We start from the raw sequence: 19,191 nt of genomic DNA, 5'->3' as shown, positions 1-19,191 counted from the left end.
TCTCTGTGGCATCCAGCCCACCAGGCTCCTCTTTGCAAATAGACTTCAAAGAGGAAGTTGGTGTCGGAGAAGTTGAAAAGTGTGTGAGAATCACTCAGATACAATTACAGTTACTCTGTTTCATACCAAGTCTGTTTTTCATGTTGAAACATAATGTGACAACCTTATGTTTTGTATCAAACTCGAATTTAATAAATTTTACTCTTTAATAAATGAATAGTGGATTTTGGTTCATGGTTTAACTATATGTTTAAATCCCACACACATTCCCATTCAGGCCTGGAAGATAGAGGAGAGGGAGATTGATATAATGCCTAAAGTTTCATTTGTTCTATTTAACAATGTGTCGGGGGCGGACTTAGTGATTTGGGGGCCAGTTTCAAAACACTGCTGACCTGTCCTACCCCGAGAAAGGGACATTAAATACAGTAGTATTCCTTTATAATGATTTCTCATACACATATTAGGAAGTACTTCACTGATGAGATGTGAGATATGCCACATGAATTTCAGCACATTAGTTTGTCAGACCACACTATGTGTGTAACAGTTTCTGCTGTAGACAGTTTACGTTACCGTCTAAGGCAAGTATCAACTTCTTCACTATATTTTCTGTTCATTTTAATGTTCAAAATAATTGAAAGGAAATGAATTATGAGTAATGAGATTCAATATGTTCTAATATACTGCTGTTTGTTCATGTATTAGCTTTACAACTGAAGGACATAGTGTAGTTGATATGGGGATGGTTCAATGCAATGTGTTGTGTGAGTTAAGCTACTCCACCAGTAAGTGTATGTGATACGGATATAGATACAGATATCCTGGGTGTGTGTGTGTATCCTGTGTCTTTTCTCTCATTCTCCCCTCCTCACAGGTGGCAATCATCATTCCCCAATCAGTCACCATTCAATCATCAGTCAGTAGACACACCTCCTATTCCCATTACCCTATCACATCCCCTTTCCCTTGGTTTGAAAACCCAGTTGTTTCCTCTAGAGCTCAATCTCTCTGTCAATCTTGGGGTCAATATCTCTGTCATACAATCTCTACGTAGTTCTCTTGTTTGTTTTAGCATCTCCAGATCACTTTGTTCCCACCTGGACAACTATAAACACCTGGGTGTCTGGTTAGACTGTAAACTCTCCTTCCAGACTCACAGTAAGCATCTCCAATCCAAAATTAATCTAGAATCGGCTTCCTATATCGCAACAAAGCATCCTTCACTCATGCTGCCAAACATACCCCTGTAAAACTGACCATCCTACCGATCCTCGACTTCGGTGATGTCATCTATTAAATAGCCTCCAACACTCTACTCAACAAACTGGATGCAGTCTATCACAGTGCCATCCGTTTTGTCACCAAAGCCCCATACACTACCCACCATTGCGACCTGTACACTCTCGCTGGTTGGCCCTCGCTTCATACTCGTCGCCACTGGCTACAGGTTATCTACAAGTCTCTGCTAGGTAAAGCCCCGCCTTATCTCAGCTCACTGGTCACCATAGCAGCACCCATTCGTAGCACCCGCTCCAGCAGGTATATCTCACTGGTCACCCCCAAAGCCAATTCCTCCTTTGGTCGTCTTTCCTTCCAGTTCTCTGCTGCCCATGACTGGAACGAATTGCAAAAATCTCTGAAGCTGGAGACTCTCATCTCCCTCACTAGCTTTAAGCACCAGCTGACAGAGCAGTTTACAGATCACTGCACCTGTACATAGATGGGCTATCTACCTACCTCATCTCCAAACTGGTATTTATTTATTTTGCTCCTTTGCACCCCAATATCTCTACCTGCACATTCATCTTCTGCCGATCTACCATTCCAGTGTTTAATTGCTATATTGTAATTACTTCGCCACCATGGCCCATTTATTTCCTTAACTTACCTCATTTGCACTCTCTGTATGTAGACTTTTGTTTTCTTTTGTTCTACTGTATTATTGACTGTATGTTTTGTTTATTCCACGTGTAAATCTGTGTTGTTTTATGTGTCGAATTGCTACGCTTTATCTTGGCCAGGTCGCTGTTGTAAATGAGAACTTGTTCTCAACTAGCCTACCTGGTTAAATAAAGGTTAAATAAATAAATAAAACCTGTGAGTATTGTTTGTGTTATGGTGTCTGATGTTGGGAAAAGGGGGCACCAAGACAAGTTGCCCATGGGCATACACTACCTGTAGGACTACTTTGTCTAAGAACACTAGGTAGAACTGGGCAGACCACCCACTGTATGTTTGGTTAGTTAGTTAGCTGTATTGAAGTAGGCTAGTCTAGCTTAGGGGTGTTTTGGTTATTTGTTTCTTTCCTCAGCGCCGTTTCCTGCCCCCCCTTTACCGTGTGTTTTCAAATAAACCATGACTGTTTGACGGTAATTTAGTTGTTTGTGGTTATTTCGTTCTCACTCTTACTTTTTCACTATTATAATTTGCATAAGTTATGTTACGGGTCTCGTTACCATCCCCCCTAGACTGTCGGGCCAAAAGGGATTCGTAACAGTATGTTTGTACTGTTTCAGGTGATCAGTGGTGTGTGAATTCTCACATGGCTTGTCCTGAGAACATGTTTTTTCTCATTGGCCTCTTTATATCAGGTGAGTCTTCCACTCAACAACAATTAGATATGAATCAGACATAAAGGAATAACCACAAGTCATGATATTTTATGGGATGTGTGATATACTGGCTTTTTAATTGTGTAGAAAAGTGTAAAGTTAATTCCTGATTAGTGCAGTTTAATAGTCTGGATTCAAACTGTCCTCTGAAAATGTATTTGGCATATTTTTGATACTGAATGTTATCAGATATTCAATCAAAAGCTGATATTAGATAAATGGAAACTGAGTGAACAAATAACACAACATTTACATACTTATTTCATTTATTTCTTAAACAACGTTATGCAACACCCAATGTCCCCGTGTGAAAAAGTAATTGCCCCCTTATACTCAATAACTGGTTGTGCCTCCTTCAGCTGAAATGACTCCAACCAAATGCTTCCTGTAGTTGTTGATCAGTCTCTCATGTTGCTGTGGAGGAATTTTGGCAAACTCTCCCATGTAGAACTGATTTAACTCAGTGACATTTGTGGGTTTTCAAGCATGAACTGTCACAATGTCTCATTTGGGATTAGGTCTGGAATTTGACTAGGCCATTCCAAAACTTTACATTTGGTACATTAAATCAATTTTGATGTATTCCTGATTGTGTGTTTTGGAATGGTGACATAACCAGTTATTGACTATAAGGTGGGAATTACTGTTTCACACAGGGGCGTGGGTGTTGCATAACTTTGTTAATGAAATAAATTAAATAACTATAACTATTTTTTTTGTTATTTGTAAACTCAAGTTCCCTTTATCTAATATTAGGTTTTGGATGAAGATCTGATAACATTCAGTAAAAAAAAGAAGCAAAATAGAGAACCAGAAAGGGGGAAATACTGTTTCATGTCATTGTATGTTCATGTGAAACCGACGTCAGTATGCGGTTAACAGTATATCTTCCACCACTGTCCCTGTCCCCATACCGGGCTCAAAATAGTGGTCATCTGCTCACAAACACACGTCACCTCACTCCTTGACAACACACCAACCAATTGAAAAATCACCTGTACATTGAAATAAATTCATAATAATGTTATTGGGAGAAACTGTACCAATGATGTGTATAAACCCTGGATCTCTAATGCTATGTAACGGCCAACGAGAGACTTTAAATCCACCGGTCTCTATATATTGTACTCCCCAGAAGAAGCAGTCCTCCATAATAATTAATGGAATTATACAGTATTTAAATCAAATGTTTCATGGACTATATTACATATATTTAAGTATTTTGTTGTAGAAGGGGAAGGTAAAGTTAGTACTCTATAAATAAAATACTTTAATATCTTCACATGTTTATTTATTTATTTGTTATGTTCAGGTCATATAAAAAGCATTGTCTGGAGCACACCCAGAGAAAATGACTTAGTGTAGAGGTGCTGACTAACGGTGAATACAAAGAGAGTTGCACAATCTATATATATATATAAACTCCCAGTAATTTATTGGGTAAAACACCAACTGTTTCGGTTTGCACTTTGTTCTTTATGTTTCAGTGTTCAGTTAAATAAAGGTCATGAACACTTACCACGCTGTGATTCCTCCTCATCAGACGACGACACACGTTACAGTGGTCAGCTATGCATTGTTTTAATTGTCTTTTTGTTTGTCCTACGTAGGTTTTTCCACATGAACATGTGATGAGACAGATTACTCCCTTTATCTTGCAAGAGATGATACCCCTAACAGGGATGTTTCTACCTGTATGTGGGTGTCTGAAGAAGGATGTTTGTGTAGTGCTATTGCACTGTGAGCATGAGCCACATTGGTATTTCCAATTTGGATTGTGTGTCAAGAGTGTCTGAGTGGGCTCAGGCGGCAGGTCAGATCTCACTAAACTATCCACAATATTGCGACCACACTTATAGACCACCAGTGGGGGGTCCTTGAAGAGGTTTGCCATTCTATAGTCTGACTGCAGAATATGCCAGTGCTTCTTCAGGATTGCTTTAATTTTCTCTGAACACTTGGTGTACTTAGTGCAAAAGATTTGTTTTTATTCTTTGGTTAAGTTTTTAGCATTTCCTCTAGTGGTTTTTGAGATCTTTTCATCGTTGCAACATCAAGAGTTTTTTTTCCATGTAGCCTCTGAATTTAAATGTATTTTTCATTTTCTTAGCATTGCTGTCAAAATCTGAATGTTGGCCACAGATTTGTTTAACCCTGCACAACTGGCTATATGGTAGATCATTCCTGAGGGGAAGGGGATGCATACTATCCCCACGTAGCAGGGTATTGAGGTCTGTTGACTTTGTGTACAAGACTGTATGTTATGCATAACTTTTAACAAGGCACACCTGTTAATTGAAATGCATTCCAGGTGACTACCTCATGAAGCTGGTTGAGAGAATACCAAGAGTATGCAAGAATGTCATCAAGGCAAAGGGTGGCTAATTTGAAGAATCTCAAATATAACATATATTTTGATTTGTTTAACACTTTTGGTTACTACATGATTCCATGTGTTATTTCATAATTTTGATGTTTTCACTATTCTACAATGTAGACAATAGTAAAAGAGAACACTTGAGTAGGTGTGTCTAAACTTTTGACTGTATATAATTAGTAGAAAATTATACTACTTCTTTTGAAAATGCAAATAATTTTGTTCACTTATAAGGAATAGGAAGTACATCACATGCCATTGTCCAACTTGAATTGCAACACTTCAGTTTGTCAGAACTCACTATGGGTGTGATATCATCTCCTTTTCTGTGATCGCTTTTCAAGATCGTAAGGCAAGTGTCAACTTCTTCACTATCTTTTCATTTTAATGTTAAGACTCACTGAACTGTTATTACTGGTAATGATTTGAAATGCTGCTGCTGTTGGTTCATGTTATAGCTTCACAACTGAAAGCCATACACTGCATTCAGAAAGTATTCAGACCCCTTTCCTTTTTCCACTTTTTGTTACTTTAGTCTTATTGTAAAATGCATTCAATTATTTTTACTTATCAATCCACACACAATACCCCATAATGACAAATCATTTCTAAAAAATGTTTTTTGTTATTATGGGGTATTGTGTGTAGATTGAGGGGAGACAACAATTTCATCCATTTTAAACAACATAACAACGAGGGGAAAAAGTCAAGAGGTCTGAATAATTTCTGAATGCACTGTACGCATTAAGGTTCAATGTAATACATTCGAGTAATTTAGCAGAGACACTCTTATCCAGAACGACATGCATTCATCTTATGATAGTCAGGTGAGTACACTCAAGCAGGTATCAGCAAAGTCAGAGCTAGTGTGTGTGTGTGTGTGGGGGGGGGGGTGCTGTGGGATGATTTAAAATGCCCTGAAGGGGTAGGGTTTCTGATGTTTTCGCAAGATGGGCAGGTAGCTTCAGGGGGAAGCTGGTTCCAGCATTGGGGTGCCAGGACAGAAAAGAGCTTGGACAGCCTGAGCGGGAGCTCAGCGGGAGAATGGAGTGCTCGCTCGGGTGTTGGGTTTGAGCCTGAAGGTAAGGAGGGGCAGTGTGTTGAGTTACTAAATGTGTGTATGTTTGTACTGTTTCAGGTGATCAGTAGTGTGTGAGTTCTCACATGGCTTGTCCTGAGAACATGTTTTTTCTCATTGTCCTCTTTATATCAGGTGAGTCTTACACACAGCGACAACTAGTTATGAATCAGACAGAGGAATAAGTACAAGGGATGATGTTTCATACTATGAGCTGTATTCCCATCTGTCTCAATGTAGAGAACAGCATAGTTTAATAGTCTGGATTCAAACATTGTGCTCCAGATATGTGCATGATCCAGTTTAGGGCATGGAGTTGTGACATCAGGAATCACCTGTACATTGAAATGAGTATATATTTTTTTGCTGCAGAGAGAGTGACTGTACTGAAAAGATCATATTACCTCCCTGATATTGTCCTTCATGTTGCAGGTGTTTTGGCCTGTTTTGGCCAACGAAATTTGATCACCACAATGCCAGATAGACTGGATGTACTGACTGGCTCCTGTGTGGAAATCCCATGTTCATTTGATATTCCTGACCAACATAAGGATAAATTTAACAGCGCAATACTACTCTCTGGAGTGTGGATTAAAGAAAACTCAAACTTTCGTGAGCGTCCGGACAATGTGATATTTAACAGTAGTAAGATGGTCAACAGATATCAAGGGAAGATAACTGGAAACATGTCCCAGAAGAACTGCACCACAGTCTTCTTCAATGTAACCACCAATTACACTAATATATACTTCTTCAGGATTGAGAGTCAACCATACCGTTCAACAGATCCTGATAAGTCTGTTAATATAGTTGTCAGTGGTAAGAGACTATTTATCTTTAAAACCAACAATTTTTTCCAGTTTAGATTCCTTGCATCAAAGATAAGAGTAGAACAACTGTCCACTTGTTCTACTAGTGTAAAATGTCTTTATCTGCAATGTATTACAGATTTTCCTTCCAGTCCCATCCTTTCTGTCTCAGGTGAATTGAAGGAAGGGACCCCTGTCAGTTTGAACTGCTCTGCTATCACTCCCTGTCCCGAACACCCCCCTGAGCTGACATGGACTCTCCCAACACAGTTCACAACTGAAAACCAACTGCAGGAGAATCCAGACCAAACCAAATCAGTTCTCTCCACGGTGACCTTCACTCCATCATACCTTCATCATGAGAAGAACATCACTTGTACTGCAGTCTACCCAGTAGGGACAAGCAACAAGACAGCTGAACATAACATGATGCTTAACGTTTCATGTAAGATTTAGTCACCGGTTCCTGAAGAATAGATCATTCTATCATGTTTTCACTGATGATTGTAATAGAGTGGTTTTGATTAGACTATTCAATATACCATATCCAGATACATTGTAAATGAACCCCTCTCCCCCAGTCTCTCCTAAGGACACCTTGGCCTCCATCAGTCCAGCTGATCCAGTATCAGTGGGCAGCTGTGTTAATCTGACCTGCAGCAGTACAGCCAACCCTCCTTTGACAAACTTCACCTGGTTCCAGATCAGTGAGGGTAAAACAACACAGGTAGCATCTGGACAGAGTTACACCCTCAATGTGACTGTTGATGGAGGACTGTACTACTGTGAAGGAAGAAATAGTCACGGCTGTGGGAAGTCAAATGAAGTGCAGCTGGCTATTAAAGGTAAAATGGGCACGTAGGGCACAATCGTAGGTTAGATATACAATATATATATTCAAGAGTATGTGGACACGCCTTCAAATGCGTGGATGTAGAAGAGGTACTTCTGCATGCCTGCTGTAACGGCTTTCTTCCTGGGAAGGAGAGGACCAAAGCGCAGCGTGGTTAGTGTCCATGGTTATTTAATGACAGAAACTCAACATGAACATACTACAAAACGTGGCAAAACCCAAAAACAGTCCTATTTTTTATTTTTTTTAATAAAAAATAATTTATTATCTTCAATACCATTCATTCTTTACAACTCATAATTTTCATACATACACAAATAATGGTATTTTAATTAAACTAATTTAACTAAACATAAACCCCAAACAAAACCTCAGGCGAGCATCTTCCCTCCCCGTCACACTACAAAATACCTTTCCCTATATCCCCGTCCCTAATCTATCCCCTTACAAATCTAAATGACACCCAGCCCTAAACCCCACTTCCACCTCTCCCGAGCAGCATGCTGCCCCCACTTCCTCTCCTCCCTCTTCATCCTCCCCCTCAAATCTCCTTCCACCCTCCTCACTATCCCTCCACCCCCAATCTTTCCCTGTCTTCACCATGTTCTGCCTGGCTTCCCACAGCCCCCCCGTTTAAAGAGACTCATGAGAAGCCAGAGCAGAAACCTGTCCCTATCCGTCCCTCTCGCTCTCCCTACACCTCTCTCTAACCTGGCCCACGTCAATACAAAATCCCCCCTTACCAAACCTAACAACACCCGTGCCCTAGCCCATACTACTCCGGCAAAGGCACAGTCCCAAAACACATGGCGCACAGTCTCCTCCCTGCCACAAGAGGATCTTGGACAGGTGGGGGATTGCACCAAACTATACCGGTACATGATGGAACGTACCGGCAAGCACTTATGGAGGCTCAACCAATACAGGTCCTTGAGCCTGTTGTCCAGACCCCGCACCTGCACTCCCTCCCAGACCACTTCCGAGATGCCCACTACAGGCGCCGGACTGCCTGCCTTTCTGACCTCCTCGTACAGGTGCCTGTGATCTAAACCTACTCGGGCAACTTCAACCTCAGGGTGTGCACGCAGCCACTTGGCCGCATGACCAAAGTGCCACGGCAGCTGTTCCGCCCGAGGACCCGTGTTAGACCACACCATTACGCTTCTCGCCTGATACGAGAAGAACACCCGCAGGAGGTAACCGGACGGGTGTACTTGAGGGGGAAATGTGGTACCCCCCTACCTCCCTCCCCGATGGGACAGATCATGCGTGCCCTGGCGACCCACTCGCACCTGCCACTCCACATAAACTGAAACACAAGCCTCACTAGAGGCCTCCTCAGACAAGCCGGCAACGGGTAGATGTACGCCAAATACAAAAGAGACGGCAACACATCCACCTTTGTCCATAGAAGACAAATACCTAGCCTTCCACATTGCTAGCTTCCTCTGTACCACTGCGATACGCATGTTCCAGTTTAGCGTCGCAGAGCCGGAGGTCTCAAAATGGACCACGAGAATCCTCAGGGCCCCTTCACAGAGAGATAACCCCCCAGGCACATCCGTTCTACCGCGCCATCTTCCGAAAAACTTGACGGAAGACTTTGCATGGTTCAGAACTGCTCCCGACGCTCGGGTGAAATCCCCAAAGATGGCAAGGGACCTTGTCAGGCACGAGTCCTTGCACAGCAGCAAGGAAGTGTCGTCGGCGTACTGCGTCATCTTAACACGCAGCCCACCACTTCCAGGGATCAACAATCCTTCCACCTCTGTGTCTGCCCTAATGGCAGCCCCCAGAGGCTCCATGTACAGAACGAAGAGGAGAGCCGAGAGTGGGCACCCCTGCCTGACCCCAGACGAGAGGTCAAAAACGTCACCCAAGTGACTATTTACACTAACTTGGCACCCCGCTCCGACATATAATGTACGAATCCATCCTATGAACTTCTCCCCAAATCCTAATCGACCTAACACTCTGAATAAAAAGGATCTATTCACGCGATCAAAGGCTTTCGCCTGATCTAGCGCTGCTACCATTAAAGGCAGTCCTCTATCTTCAACCCAAGCGATGGTGTCCCTGATTAACTGTAGGTTCCATCTAATAGAGCGGCCCTCTACCCCGCACGTCTGATCCTCATGGACGACGTAGGGAAGGGCTGTGCGCAACCGGTCTGCTAAAACCTTTGCAAGTAGCTTGTAATCTACACACAGCATGGTCAACGGCCGCCAGTTGCCAAGGTCTGTTACTTCCCCTTCTTATATAAAAGTGACAGCACACCAACAGCCATTGATCCCCCGGGACCCCCCCGTCTCAAGGATGGCCTTCAAGACTTCGAGGACCACTGGTCCAAGTATACCCCAAAACTTGAGATAAAACTCAGCCGGCAGCCCATCCATCCCAGGCACCTTCCCTTTCCCCATCCTCCTAAGAGCGCTCTCAACCTCTTCTAGTGAAATCTGGGCATCCATCACTTCTCTAATGTCCTCCGGCAACCGCCTGGACAAGTGTTCTAAAAACACATTTCCCTGCTCTACATCGATTTCCCTTTCCTTAAATAAACCTTGGAAATGATCAGTTGTCACCCTGACCATATCCTCTGGTTCTCTAACTATACTACCATTTTCTTCCCTAACGCCATGCATTACCTTCCTACTCTGTCTGGCCCTAACCGACTTAAAGAACATAGCAGTCTCATTATGTTCTAGAAAGCCACTATGCGCACGCTCCAGGAAAGCTCGAGCCTTCCGCTCCTGCAACTCCCTGAGCTGCGCCATTAGGGTTGCGGATCTCTCCCAGTCAAACGACCCGCCGAGGCTGCCTGCCTCGTACTCGAGTTCAAATAACCTTTGGATACGATCCACCTCCCTCCTCTCCTCCCTTTTTTCCCTCTTGCAATACCCTATTATAAAAGCCCTAATCCTCACCTTAACTAATTCCCACCACTCTAACACCCCCTCGCACATGGACCGGAGGCCTTCAAGCCTCCAAAAGAAACCATTAAACCCGTCAACAAAATCCTGCTCCTCCAGCACATCCTGATCTAACTTCCAGTACCCCCTACCAAAGAGGCAGACTGGCGACCCCACCTGCAGGAGCACCCCGTCGTGATCCGAAAAGAAAACAGGCAACAGCCGCCCAGACAACTTACCCAAAGACCTGGGTACAAAAATATAGTCGAGCCTCCGCTCAACCCCCCTGGAGTTGCGCCATGTAGGACCGTCCATTTTCGGAGTAGTGTGCAGGCCACCATCAACCAGACCATGGCAAGCCATTAGCCTGGCAATGGCGCCCGCACTGCTATCCCCCCCTCTTCCTAAATCTGTATTAAAATCCCCCCCTATCACTAATTTCCTATTTGTGACACACAGGGGCGTCAGACAGTCCACCATCTCCCTCCTGTCTGCCACCGCCTGTGGCCCATACACCCCCACTAATCTAAATTTACAATCCCTTATCGTGACATCCACCCCTATAACCCTCACCCTCCCCATCCTCCCCATGAAAAAATAAAAACATGTAATACACTCAAATTCTAAACCCAGACAGAAAAAAACAAAAACAGGAGACTCACCCGATGCTCCCCTGCTCCATATCTACCGGTGAGAACACCATCCGTACTCCCGACATTCCCCCCTCTTCCTCCATCTCACCAACCCAGGATGCAGGATTAGTGTTTGGCTCCGGGGGTGCCCTGCACCCTGGGTCTACCCCCACAATCCTCCCCCTCCCCAGTGCTGCAGCTGGATTGGAAAAAAAAAATTGGGGAGGCTAAAACAAAAAACTCCCCACCTCCTCCTGTACCCAGTCCTGAATCTTGTTAGGTGTGTCCCCACCCAACAGAAGTTGAGGGCCTGGGGAAACCAGCAGCAGCCCAGATGTTTCTCCCACCCCCATAACTCTCTTGGCCATCCCTTCCCTCTCACTGTCGGCCAATCGCACCCTCCTCTTCATTCTCTTCTTTGGTGATGGCGGCAGTGGAGAGATACCACCCCCCGCCAGCTCCTCCACCATACCCCTCATCTCTTCCACCAGGGCACTTTCCCCCAGTCCACTTGCTCTTCCACCGTCTCCTTCTCCAACACTCCTCCCTCGCTTTCTTCTCTCTCATGCTCCTCCACTCGGTTGCCTTCTTCCGCCACTTTTCCTGGTTCTCCTACTCCCGTGCCTTCCGTTTCCTTCTCTCTTCCATCCTCCGCTTCTTGCTCCTCCTCCTTCCTTGCGGCCTTCCCCTCTGGACCTGTACTCTGGTCATGAGGTGTGCTTCCTTCCGCTCCTCTTCTTCCCCCATCCCCCGCTCCTGCTCCCCCCCAGCCGCAGACGCATATGACCTCTGACGAGCCGGGCACCCCGCCACAGGTGTGCTGACGAGCCACACCCGTGGCACGTCTTAGGCTTGTCACAATCCTCGCCTCGTGTTCCTCAGATCCACAAAATCTGCATTTTCTTGTGCTGCACGAGGCGAATATGTGTCCGTAGGCCATACAGCGCCTGCAAAATGGGGGCTGACGTGCATAATACAACGTCCCCTGTCAGCCCCTAGGGAGAACATAGCAGGAGGATGGAGGTAGCCACCATGTCCCTTTGGGTCCTCCCCTGAGGAGGGCCTGGAAGCCTCTCCTCCCATTCCAAAACCCAAGGGAGTCTTTGAGGTGCCTTGCTGAGGAGACGTTATCCATGTATCTCCCCAGAAAGGCCCTCACCTCTTCGTCCTAACGTAAGGGTTGTAAATGTTGACAGTTACAACCCTAAAGTTATTCTTCGCCAGGCTTGTTATTTCATAGTGGCTCATCGGCCTCTCACCTCTCACTGCTCTTGCCCTTCTCAGGATATCATCGTGTTTCTCCTCTGTATATAGTGCCACGTCGTATGCTCCTCCAACGAGTTGCCTTGGAAACAAAACACGTCCTTCACCGTCAGCTTTAGAATCCTCATCAATTTTATCCTTCCAAAAGTTTCACGTTCTAAAGGCTCCAACTCCTTTTCCTTCCAAGCAAACCGAATCGTGTTGGCCAGCCCAATCCCAGGGACCGACCGTGTTGATGTATTTAGCACCATCTCCGCAAGGAGAATGGCGCTGTTCTCTTCTCTTCCAAAACAAGGAAAAAAGAAAAAACCAAAGTGACTGAGCCTATCTGGTGAACACTACACAGAGACAGGAACAATCACCCACAAATCCCAACACAAAACAGGCTACCTAAATATGGTTCCCAATCAGAGACAATGACTAACACCTGCCTCTGATTGAGAACCATATCAGGCCAAACATAGAAATAGACAAACTAGACACACAACATAGAATGCCCACCCAGCTCACGTCCTGACCAACACTAAAACAAGGAAAACACACAAGAACTATGGTCAGAACGTGACACCTGCTGTATGTATCTAGGTATGATACGGTTTTAAGATCTTAATTTGATCACTATATTGTTGCTTAGAAGTTTATTGCATTGTGGGAAACACAGATAAGCTTTGTGATTTGCATATATTCAACAGAATCCTGCACTGAAACGTGGTTATATTAATAGTATTGCACTTTTCATGTAGCCTTATTTTGTCCAGCTAATAGACTCACCACCAATGGATCAACATTACGGAGGAAACGTTCAGATCCTTTTGCTGCAGGATTATTTCACTGCAACAATACTGGATAAATTATGATCTTACATCTGTACATCTACAGTATGTGTATAATTTGTAATATTAAACAATGTGCAAAATATTTCCTCTTTTTTCCTCTTTTTGGAACAGATGGCTGTGTTTTATTTACAGGGCATGAAGAGCCTGTTAACCCAAAGGTTTTTGAGATTGTAGGAAAAACCTTGGGGTTGATTTTCCTTTTCAGCCTGATCGTATTCTTTGCATGGTAAAAAGTTATTCCCAGCCTCAATTTTAACATATTATCATGCTGATTGTGCTTTTGTATATGAAAACCTAAATGATGTCAAAATACCTTTATTCTTGTCTTCCAGGAGGAGGAGAACATCTCGACTCCCCAGTGGGTTTGACATGACAGACCGTTCACAGGGACTGGTGGGAATGGTAGAATAACCTTTTAAAACCCATCTAGAATGTGTGTTTAAGGAAGAATTGAATGAATACTGTGTTGTGTAACCAACTGTAACTATGAAGTCATTATTCTTCTGATGTGTTGGTCCTGACAACTGTTCCTTTCTCTGTGTTCTCTCCACAGAACTCCCCGGTTGGGACAGTGTGCTCTAACCAGGCCACGGTCGGTAGAGGGAACCAGTAACCACCACTTAACAACCTAGATGGTCTTTAAGCACAAGTCAATAAAAGAGGTGCATGTTAATTATTTTTCCAATGGGTATGAAGTGTTTTTATGTACAATATTGTCATTGTGTATTAGTTTTAAATTGATACTTTTGTTACCTTTATAATTGTGTACTCTTTGATTATCTGCATATTTGTAAAATTTGCTGGGGGAAAAATGTTTAACTGTAACAATAATGGTGATATGATGATGTAGGCTACTCTTTATTTTTGACCATTTATTTTGAGTGTTGAGTTCACAGAGCATCTGTTTAATGGGTTCCAGTATAGAGGAACTGCTGAGTTCAACTAGCTCACTGAAGGCAGATTAAGACCATATAAAGTCAATGATGACTGAGGAGAGAAGAGACAGTTAGTTGGAGAGACAGTGGTCTGATACAAGACAGGAAGTTGGTGCAGGAAGTCTACATGATGGCAGAATGGTGTTAACATCTACTAGTCACTGTTTATCTTCATCTTTTGTGCAGTTCCCAGAATAACAATGTCATCTACTTTCAGTTTATATCTATTTAGAAGTTATCGCGTCAGCTTTTATGTTGAGTGTTAAATTGAATAAATAATTGTGACTGAATTTATTAAGGTTGTTTATTAATTGCCCTGCAATAAAAACCTTTACATTCAATTTCCATGAAATCTTTTGGTCTTATTGGTCCAACATTTAACATCTCATTAAAATGGATTAAATTGAGATTTTGTGTCACTGTTCTACACACAATGTGGAATTATGTTTTTAGACATAAAAATGAAAAGCTGAAAGTCAATATGTATTCAACACCCTTTCTATGACAAGCCTAAATAAGTTCAGGAGTAAAGATTTCCTTAACTTGTCACATGAGTTGCATGGAGTCACTTAGTGTGCAATACTAGTTTTAACATGATTTTTAAATGACTACCTCATCTCTGTACCCCACACATACAATTATCTGTAGGGTCCCTCAGTCAAGCAGCAACTTTCAAACAGATATAACCAGCTTTTCCATTGCCTCACAAAGAAGGGCACCTGTTTCTAGATGGATTAAATGAAAAAGAAATCTGACATTGAATATTCCTTTGAGCGTAGTGAGTTTATTAATTACACTTTGGATGGTTTATCAATACACCCAATCACTTCAAAGATACAGGCATCCTTGCTAACTCAGTTGCCAGAGAGGAAAAACACTGCACAGGGATTTCACCCACAGGAGGTTGGTGGCACCTTATATGGGGAGAACGTACTTGTGGTAATGACTGGAGCAGAACAGGTGGAATGGTACCAAATACATCCAACATGTTTTCCATGTGTTTGATTCCATTCCATTTGCTCCATTCCATTATTATTATAGCCTCCACTGATTTCACCATAAGGCCAATGGTGACTTTAAAACAGTTACAGAGTTTAACAGCTGTGATTGGAGAAAACTGAGGATTGATCAGCAACATTGTACTTACTCCACAATACTAACCTAAATGACAGAGTGAAAAGAAGGAAACATGTACAGAATTAGAATATTCCTAAACATGCATTATGTTTGCAATTAGGCACTAAAGTAAAACTGCAAAACATTTGGACAATAAATTCACTCTATGTCCAACATATCGTTGAGTACCACACTTCATTTTTTCAAGCATGGTGATGGCTGCAGTATGTTATGGGTATGCTTGTCATAAAGTGTTTTAGGATAAAAATACATGGAATAGAGCTAAGCAAAGGCTAAACTAGAGAAAAACCTGATTTAGACTTCTTTTCAAAAGACACTGGGACACAAATTCACCTTTCAGCAGGACAACAACCTAAAACAAAAAGCCAAATATATACCAGAGTTGCTTACTATGACAATATTGAATGTTCCTAATTGTACAAGTTACAGTTTTGATCGGCTTGAAAATCTATGACATGACATGAAAATGGCTGTCAAGCTATGATCAACAACCAATTTGAAAGAGCTTGAAGAATTTTTTAAAAGAATAATGTGGAAATATTGTTCATTTCAGATGTGCAAAGCTCTTATAGACTTAACAAGAGACTCACAGCTCTTTTTGATTTATTTTTATTTCACCTTTAGTTAACCAGGTAGGCAAGTTAAGAGCAAGTCTCATTTACAACTGCGACTTGGCCAAAATAAAGCAAATCAGTGTGACACAAACAACGCAGAGTTACACATGGAATAAACATACAGTCAATAATACAATAGAAAAAGTCTATATACAGTGTGTGCAAATGAGGTAGGATAAGAGAGGTAATGCAATAAATAGGCCATAGTGGCAAAATAATTACAATATAGCAATTAAACACTGGGGTGATAGATGTGCAGAAGATGAGTGTGCAAGTAGAGATACTGGGGTGCAAAGGAGCAAAATAAATAACAGTATGGGGATGAGGTAATTGGATGGGCTATTTACAGATGGGCTATGTACAGGTGCAGTGATCTGTGAGCTGCTCTGACAGCTGGTGCTTAAAGTTAGTGAGAGAGATATGACTCTCCAGCTTCAGTGATTTTTGCAGTTCGTTCCAGTCATTGGCAGCAGAGAACAGGAAGGAGAGGCAGCCAAAGTAAGAATTGGCTTTGGGGGTGACCAGTGAAATATACCTGCTGGAGCGCGTGCTATGGGTGGGTGCTGCTATGGTGACCAGTGAGCTGAGATAAGGCGGGGCTTTACTTTGCAGAGACTTGTAGATGACCTGGAACCAGTGGGTTTGGCGACGAGTATAAAGCGAGGGCCAGCCAACGAGAGCATACAGGTCTCAGTGGTGGGTGGTATATGGGGCTTTGGTGACATTCAGATGACACTATGATAGACTGCATCCAATTTGTTGAGTTGAGTGTTGGAAGCTATTGTGTAAAGGACATCGACGAAGTCGAGGATCAGTAGGATAGTCAGTTTTACAAGGGTATGTTAGGCAGCATGAGTGAAGGATTCTTTGTTGCGAAGTACGACGCCAGGACAGCGGAGTCAATCACCACCTTCCGGAGACACCTGAAACCCCACCTCTTTAAGGAATACCTAGGATAGGATAAAGTAATCCTTCTCACCCCCTTAAAAGACCTAGATGCACTATTGTAAAGTGGCTGTTCCACTGGATGTCATAAGGTGAAAGCACCAATTTGTAAGTCGCTCTGGATAAGAGCGTCTGCTAAATGACTTAAATGTAAATGTAAATGAAGTAGTAAGCCGATTCTAGATTACATTTTGGGTTGGAGATGTTTAATGTGAGTCTGGAAGGAGAGTATACAGTCTAATCAGACACCTAGGTATTTGTAGTTGTCCACATATTCTAGGTCAGAACCGTCCAGAGTAGTGATGCTGGTTAGAGTTGCCCTGCCCTATACAAAACACTCACAAAATGTGAGTTTGCTATTCACAAGAAGCATTGCCTAATGTGAACTGTACCTCAAACAAAAGAGATCTCAGAAGACCTAAGATTAAGAATTGTTCTTATATAAATCTGGAAAGGGTTACAAAAGTATCTCTAAAAGCCCTGATGTTCATTAGTCCACGGTAAGACGAATTGTCTATAAATGGAGAAAGTTCAGTATTGTTGCTACTCTCCCTAGGACTGGCCTTCCTGCAAACGTGACTGCAAGACCACAGCGCAGAATGCTCAATGAAATTAAGAAGAATCCTAGAGTGTCAGCTAACGATTTACAGCAATCTCTGGAACCTGCAAACATCTCTTTTAACAAGTCTACGATATGTAAAACACTGAACAAAAATGGTGTTCATGGGAGGACACCACAGAAGAAGTCACTGCTGTCCAAAAACAAATATTGCTTTCACAGCGCTACTGGCAAAATATTCTGTGGACAGATTAAACTAAAGTTGAGTTGTTTGGAAGGAACACACAACATCATGTGTGGAGAAAAAAAGGCACAACACACCAACATCAAAACCTCATCCAAACTGTAAAGTATGGTGGAGGGAGCATCATGGTTGGGGTCTGCTTTGCTTCCACAGGGCCTGGAAAGCTTGCTATCATCGACGGAAAAATGATTTACCAAGTTTATCAGGACTTTTTTCAGCAGATTGTAAGGCTATCTGTCTGCCAATTGAAGGTCAACAGAAGTTGAGTGATGCAACAGAATGGCTTCAACAGAAGAAAATACGCCTTCTGGAGTGACCCAGTCAGAGTCCTGACCTCAACCCGATTGCGATGCAGTGGCATGACCTCAAGAGAGCAGTTCACACCAGACATCACAAGAATATTGCTGAACTGAAACAGTTCAGTAGTACAGAAAACGTTTGGTTGAGGTTATTGCTTCCAAAGGAGGGTAAACCAGTTCTAAAATCCAAAGGTTCACAAACTTTTCCCACCCTGCACTGTGAATGTTTACTCGTGTGTTCAATAAAGACGTGAAAACGTATAAATGTTTGTGTTGTTAGTTTAAGCAGACTGTGTTTGTCTATTGTTGTGGCTTAGATGAAGATCAGATCAAATTGTATGACCAATTTAAGCAGGTAATTCCAAAGAGTTCACATACTTTTTCTTGCCACTGTAAACTCAGGGTACCAAACGCTGTCTTCCAACCCTAGATAGGAAAGCATTTTCTTAACCATATTCCTTTTACCAAACCTATTTTTATTTATGTATTTAACCTTTATATAATCAAAGTGGAGTGAAAAGAGTGTCTCTGTCACGTTCTGACCTTTATTTCCTTTGTTTTGTATTCATTATTTAGTATGGTCAGGGCGTGAGTTGGGGTGGGCAGGTGTCATTAGTTGTCTCTGATTGAGAATCATACTTAGGTGGCCTGGGTTGCACTGTTTGTTTGTGGGTGATTGTCTATGCTAGTTGCTTGTGTCAGCACAGTCCTTATGATAGCTTCACGGTCTTTATTTGTTTATTGTTTTTGTATTCAGTTCTTTATTTAATTAAACATTCATCATGAACACATACCACGCCGCATTTTGGTCCTCTGATCCTTTTCGCCTCTCCTCTTCAGATGAAGAGGAGGAAGATCGTGACAGTCTCTGTGGCATCCAGCCCACCAGGCTCCTCTTTGCAAATAGACCTCAAAGAGGAAGTTGGTGTAGGAGAAGTTGAGTGGTGTGTGAGAATCACTCAGATACAATTACAGTTACTCTGTTTCATACCAAGTCTGTTTTTCATGTTGAAACATAATGTGACAACCATATGTTTTGCATCGAGCTCAAATGTAACTTTTCCTTTTTTGTCTTGAGTCAAATGA

The 19,191-nt window shown here is 42.6% G+C and overlaps 1 protein-coding gene across 6 annotated transcripts; it reads left to right on the top strand.

The window, feature by feature from the left end:
- Positions 1 to 5,160: 5,160 nt before the first annotated feature.
- LOC135563738 (B-cell receptor CD22-like) lies at positions 5,161 to 14,648 on the top strand. Of its 6 annotated transcripts, XM_065006932.1 has the most exons (8): positions 5,164 to 5,344; positions 6,131 to 6,205; positions 6,503 to 6,889; positions 7,019 to 7,324; positions 7,461 to 7,724; positions 13,484 to 13,598; positions 13,705 to 13,774; positions 13,926 to 14,648. In XM_065006932.1, exons 2-8 carry the CDS (start codon positions 6,157 to 6,159, stop codon positions 13,983 to 13,985), a joined length of 1,251 nt encoding a protein of 416 aa, XP_064863004.1. In that variant the 5' UTR covers positions 5,164 to 5,344; positions 6,131 to 6,156; the 3' UTR covers positions 13,986 to 14,648. The 6 variants fall into 6 exon arrangements, with proteins under 6 accessions (XP_064863005.1, XP_064863004.1, XP_064863000.1 ...); XM_065006928.1 differs by having other exon boundaries at positions 5,166 to 5,344; positions 6,131 to 6,889; XM_065006931.1 differs by having other exon boundaries at positions 5,168 to 5,344; positions 6,131 to 6,889; positions 7,052 to 7,324.
- Positions 14,649 to 19,191: the final 4,543 nt, after the last annotated feature.

The sequence above is a fragment of the Oncorhynchus nerka genome, linkage group LG22, assembly GCF_034236695.1.
Source record: "Oncorhynchus nerka isolate Pitt River linkage group LG22, Oner_Uvic_2.0, whole genome shotgun sequence".
NCBI lineage: Eukaryota > Metazoa > Chordata > Actinopteri > Salmoniformes > Salmonidae > Oncorhynchus > Oncorhynchus nerka.
The sequence above is the reverse complement of the archived record's forward strand: the minus strand, read 5'-3'. Positions and strand labels throughout refer to the sequence as shown.

Excerpts from the sequence above, each read along its gene's own strand:
- LOC135563738 (XM_065006928.1), top strand. The coding sequence starts at position 6,358 with ATGTGCATGATCCAGTTTAGGGCATGGAGTTGTGACATCAGGAATCAC. Across the intron at positions 6,890-7,018 it reads TGTTAATATAGTTGTCAGTG|ATTTTCCTTCCAGTCCCATC; the intron begins GTAAGAGACTAT and ends AATGTATTACAG. Across the intron at positions 13,775-13,925 it reads CACAGGGACTGGTGGGAATG|AACTCCCCGGTTGGGACAGT; the intron begins GTAGAATAACCT and ends TTCTCTCCACAG.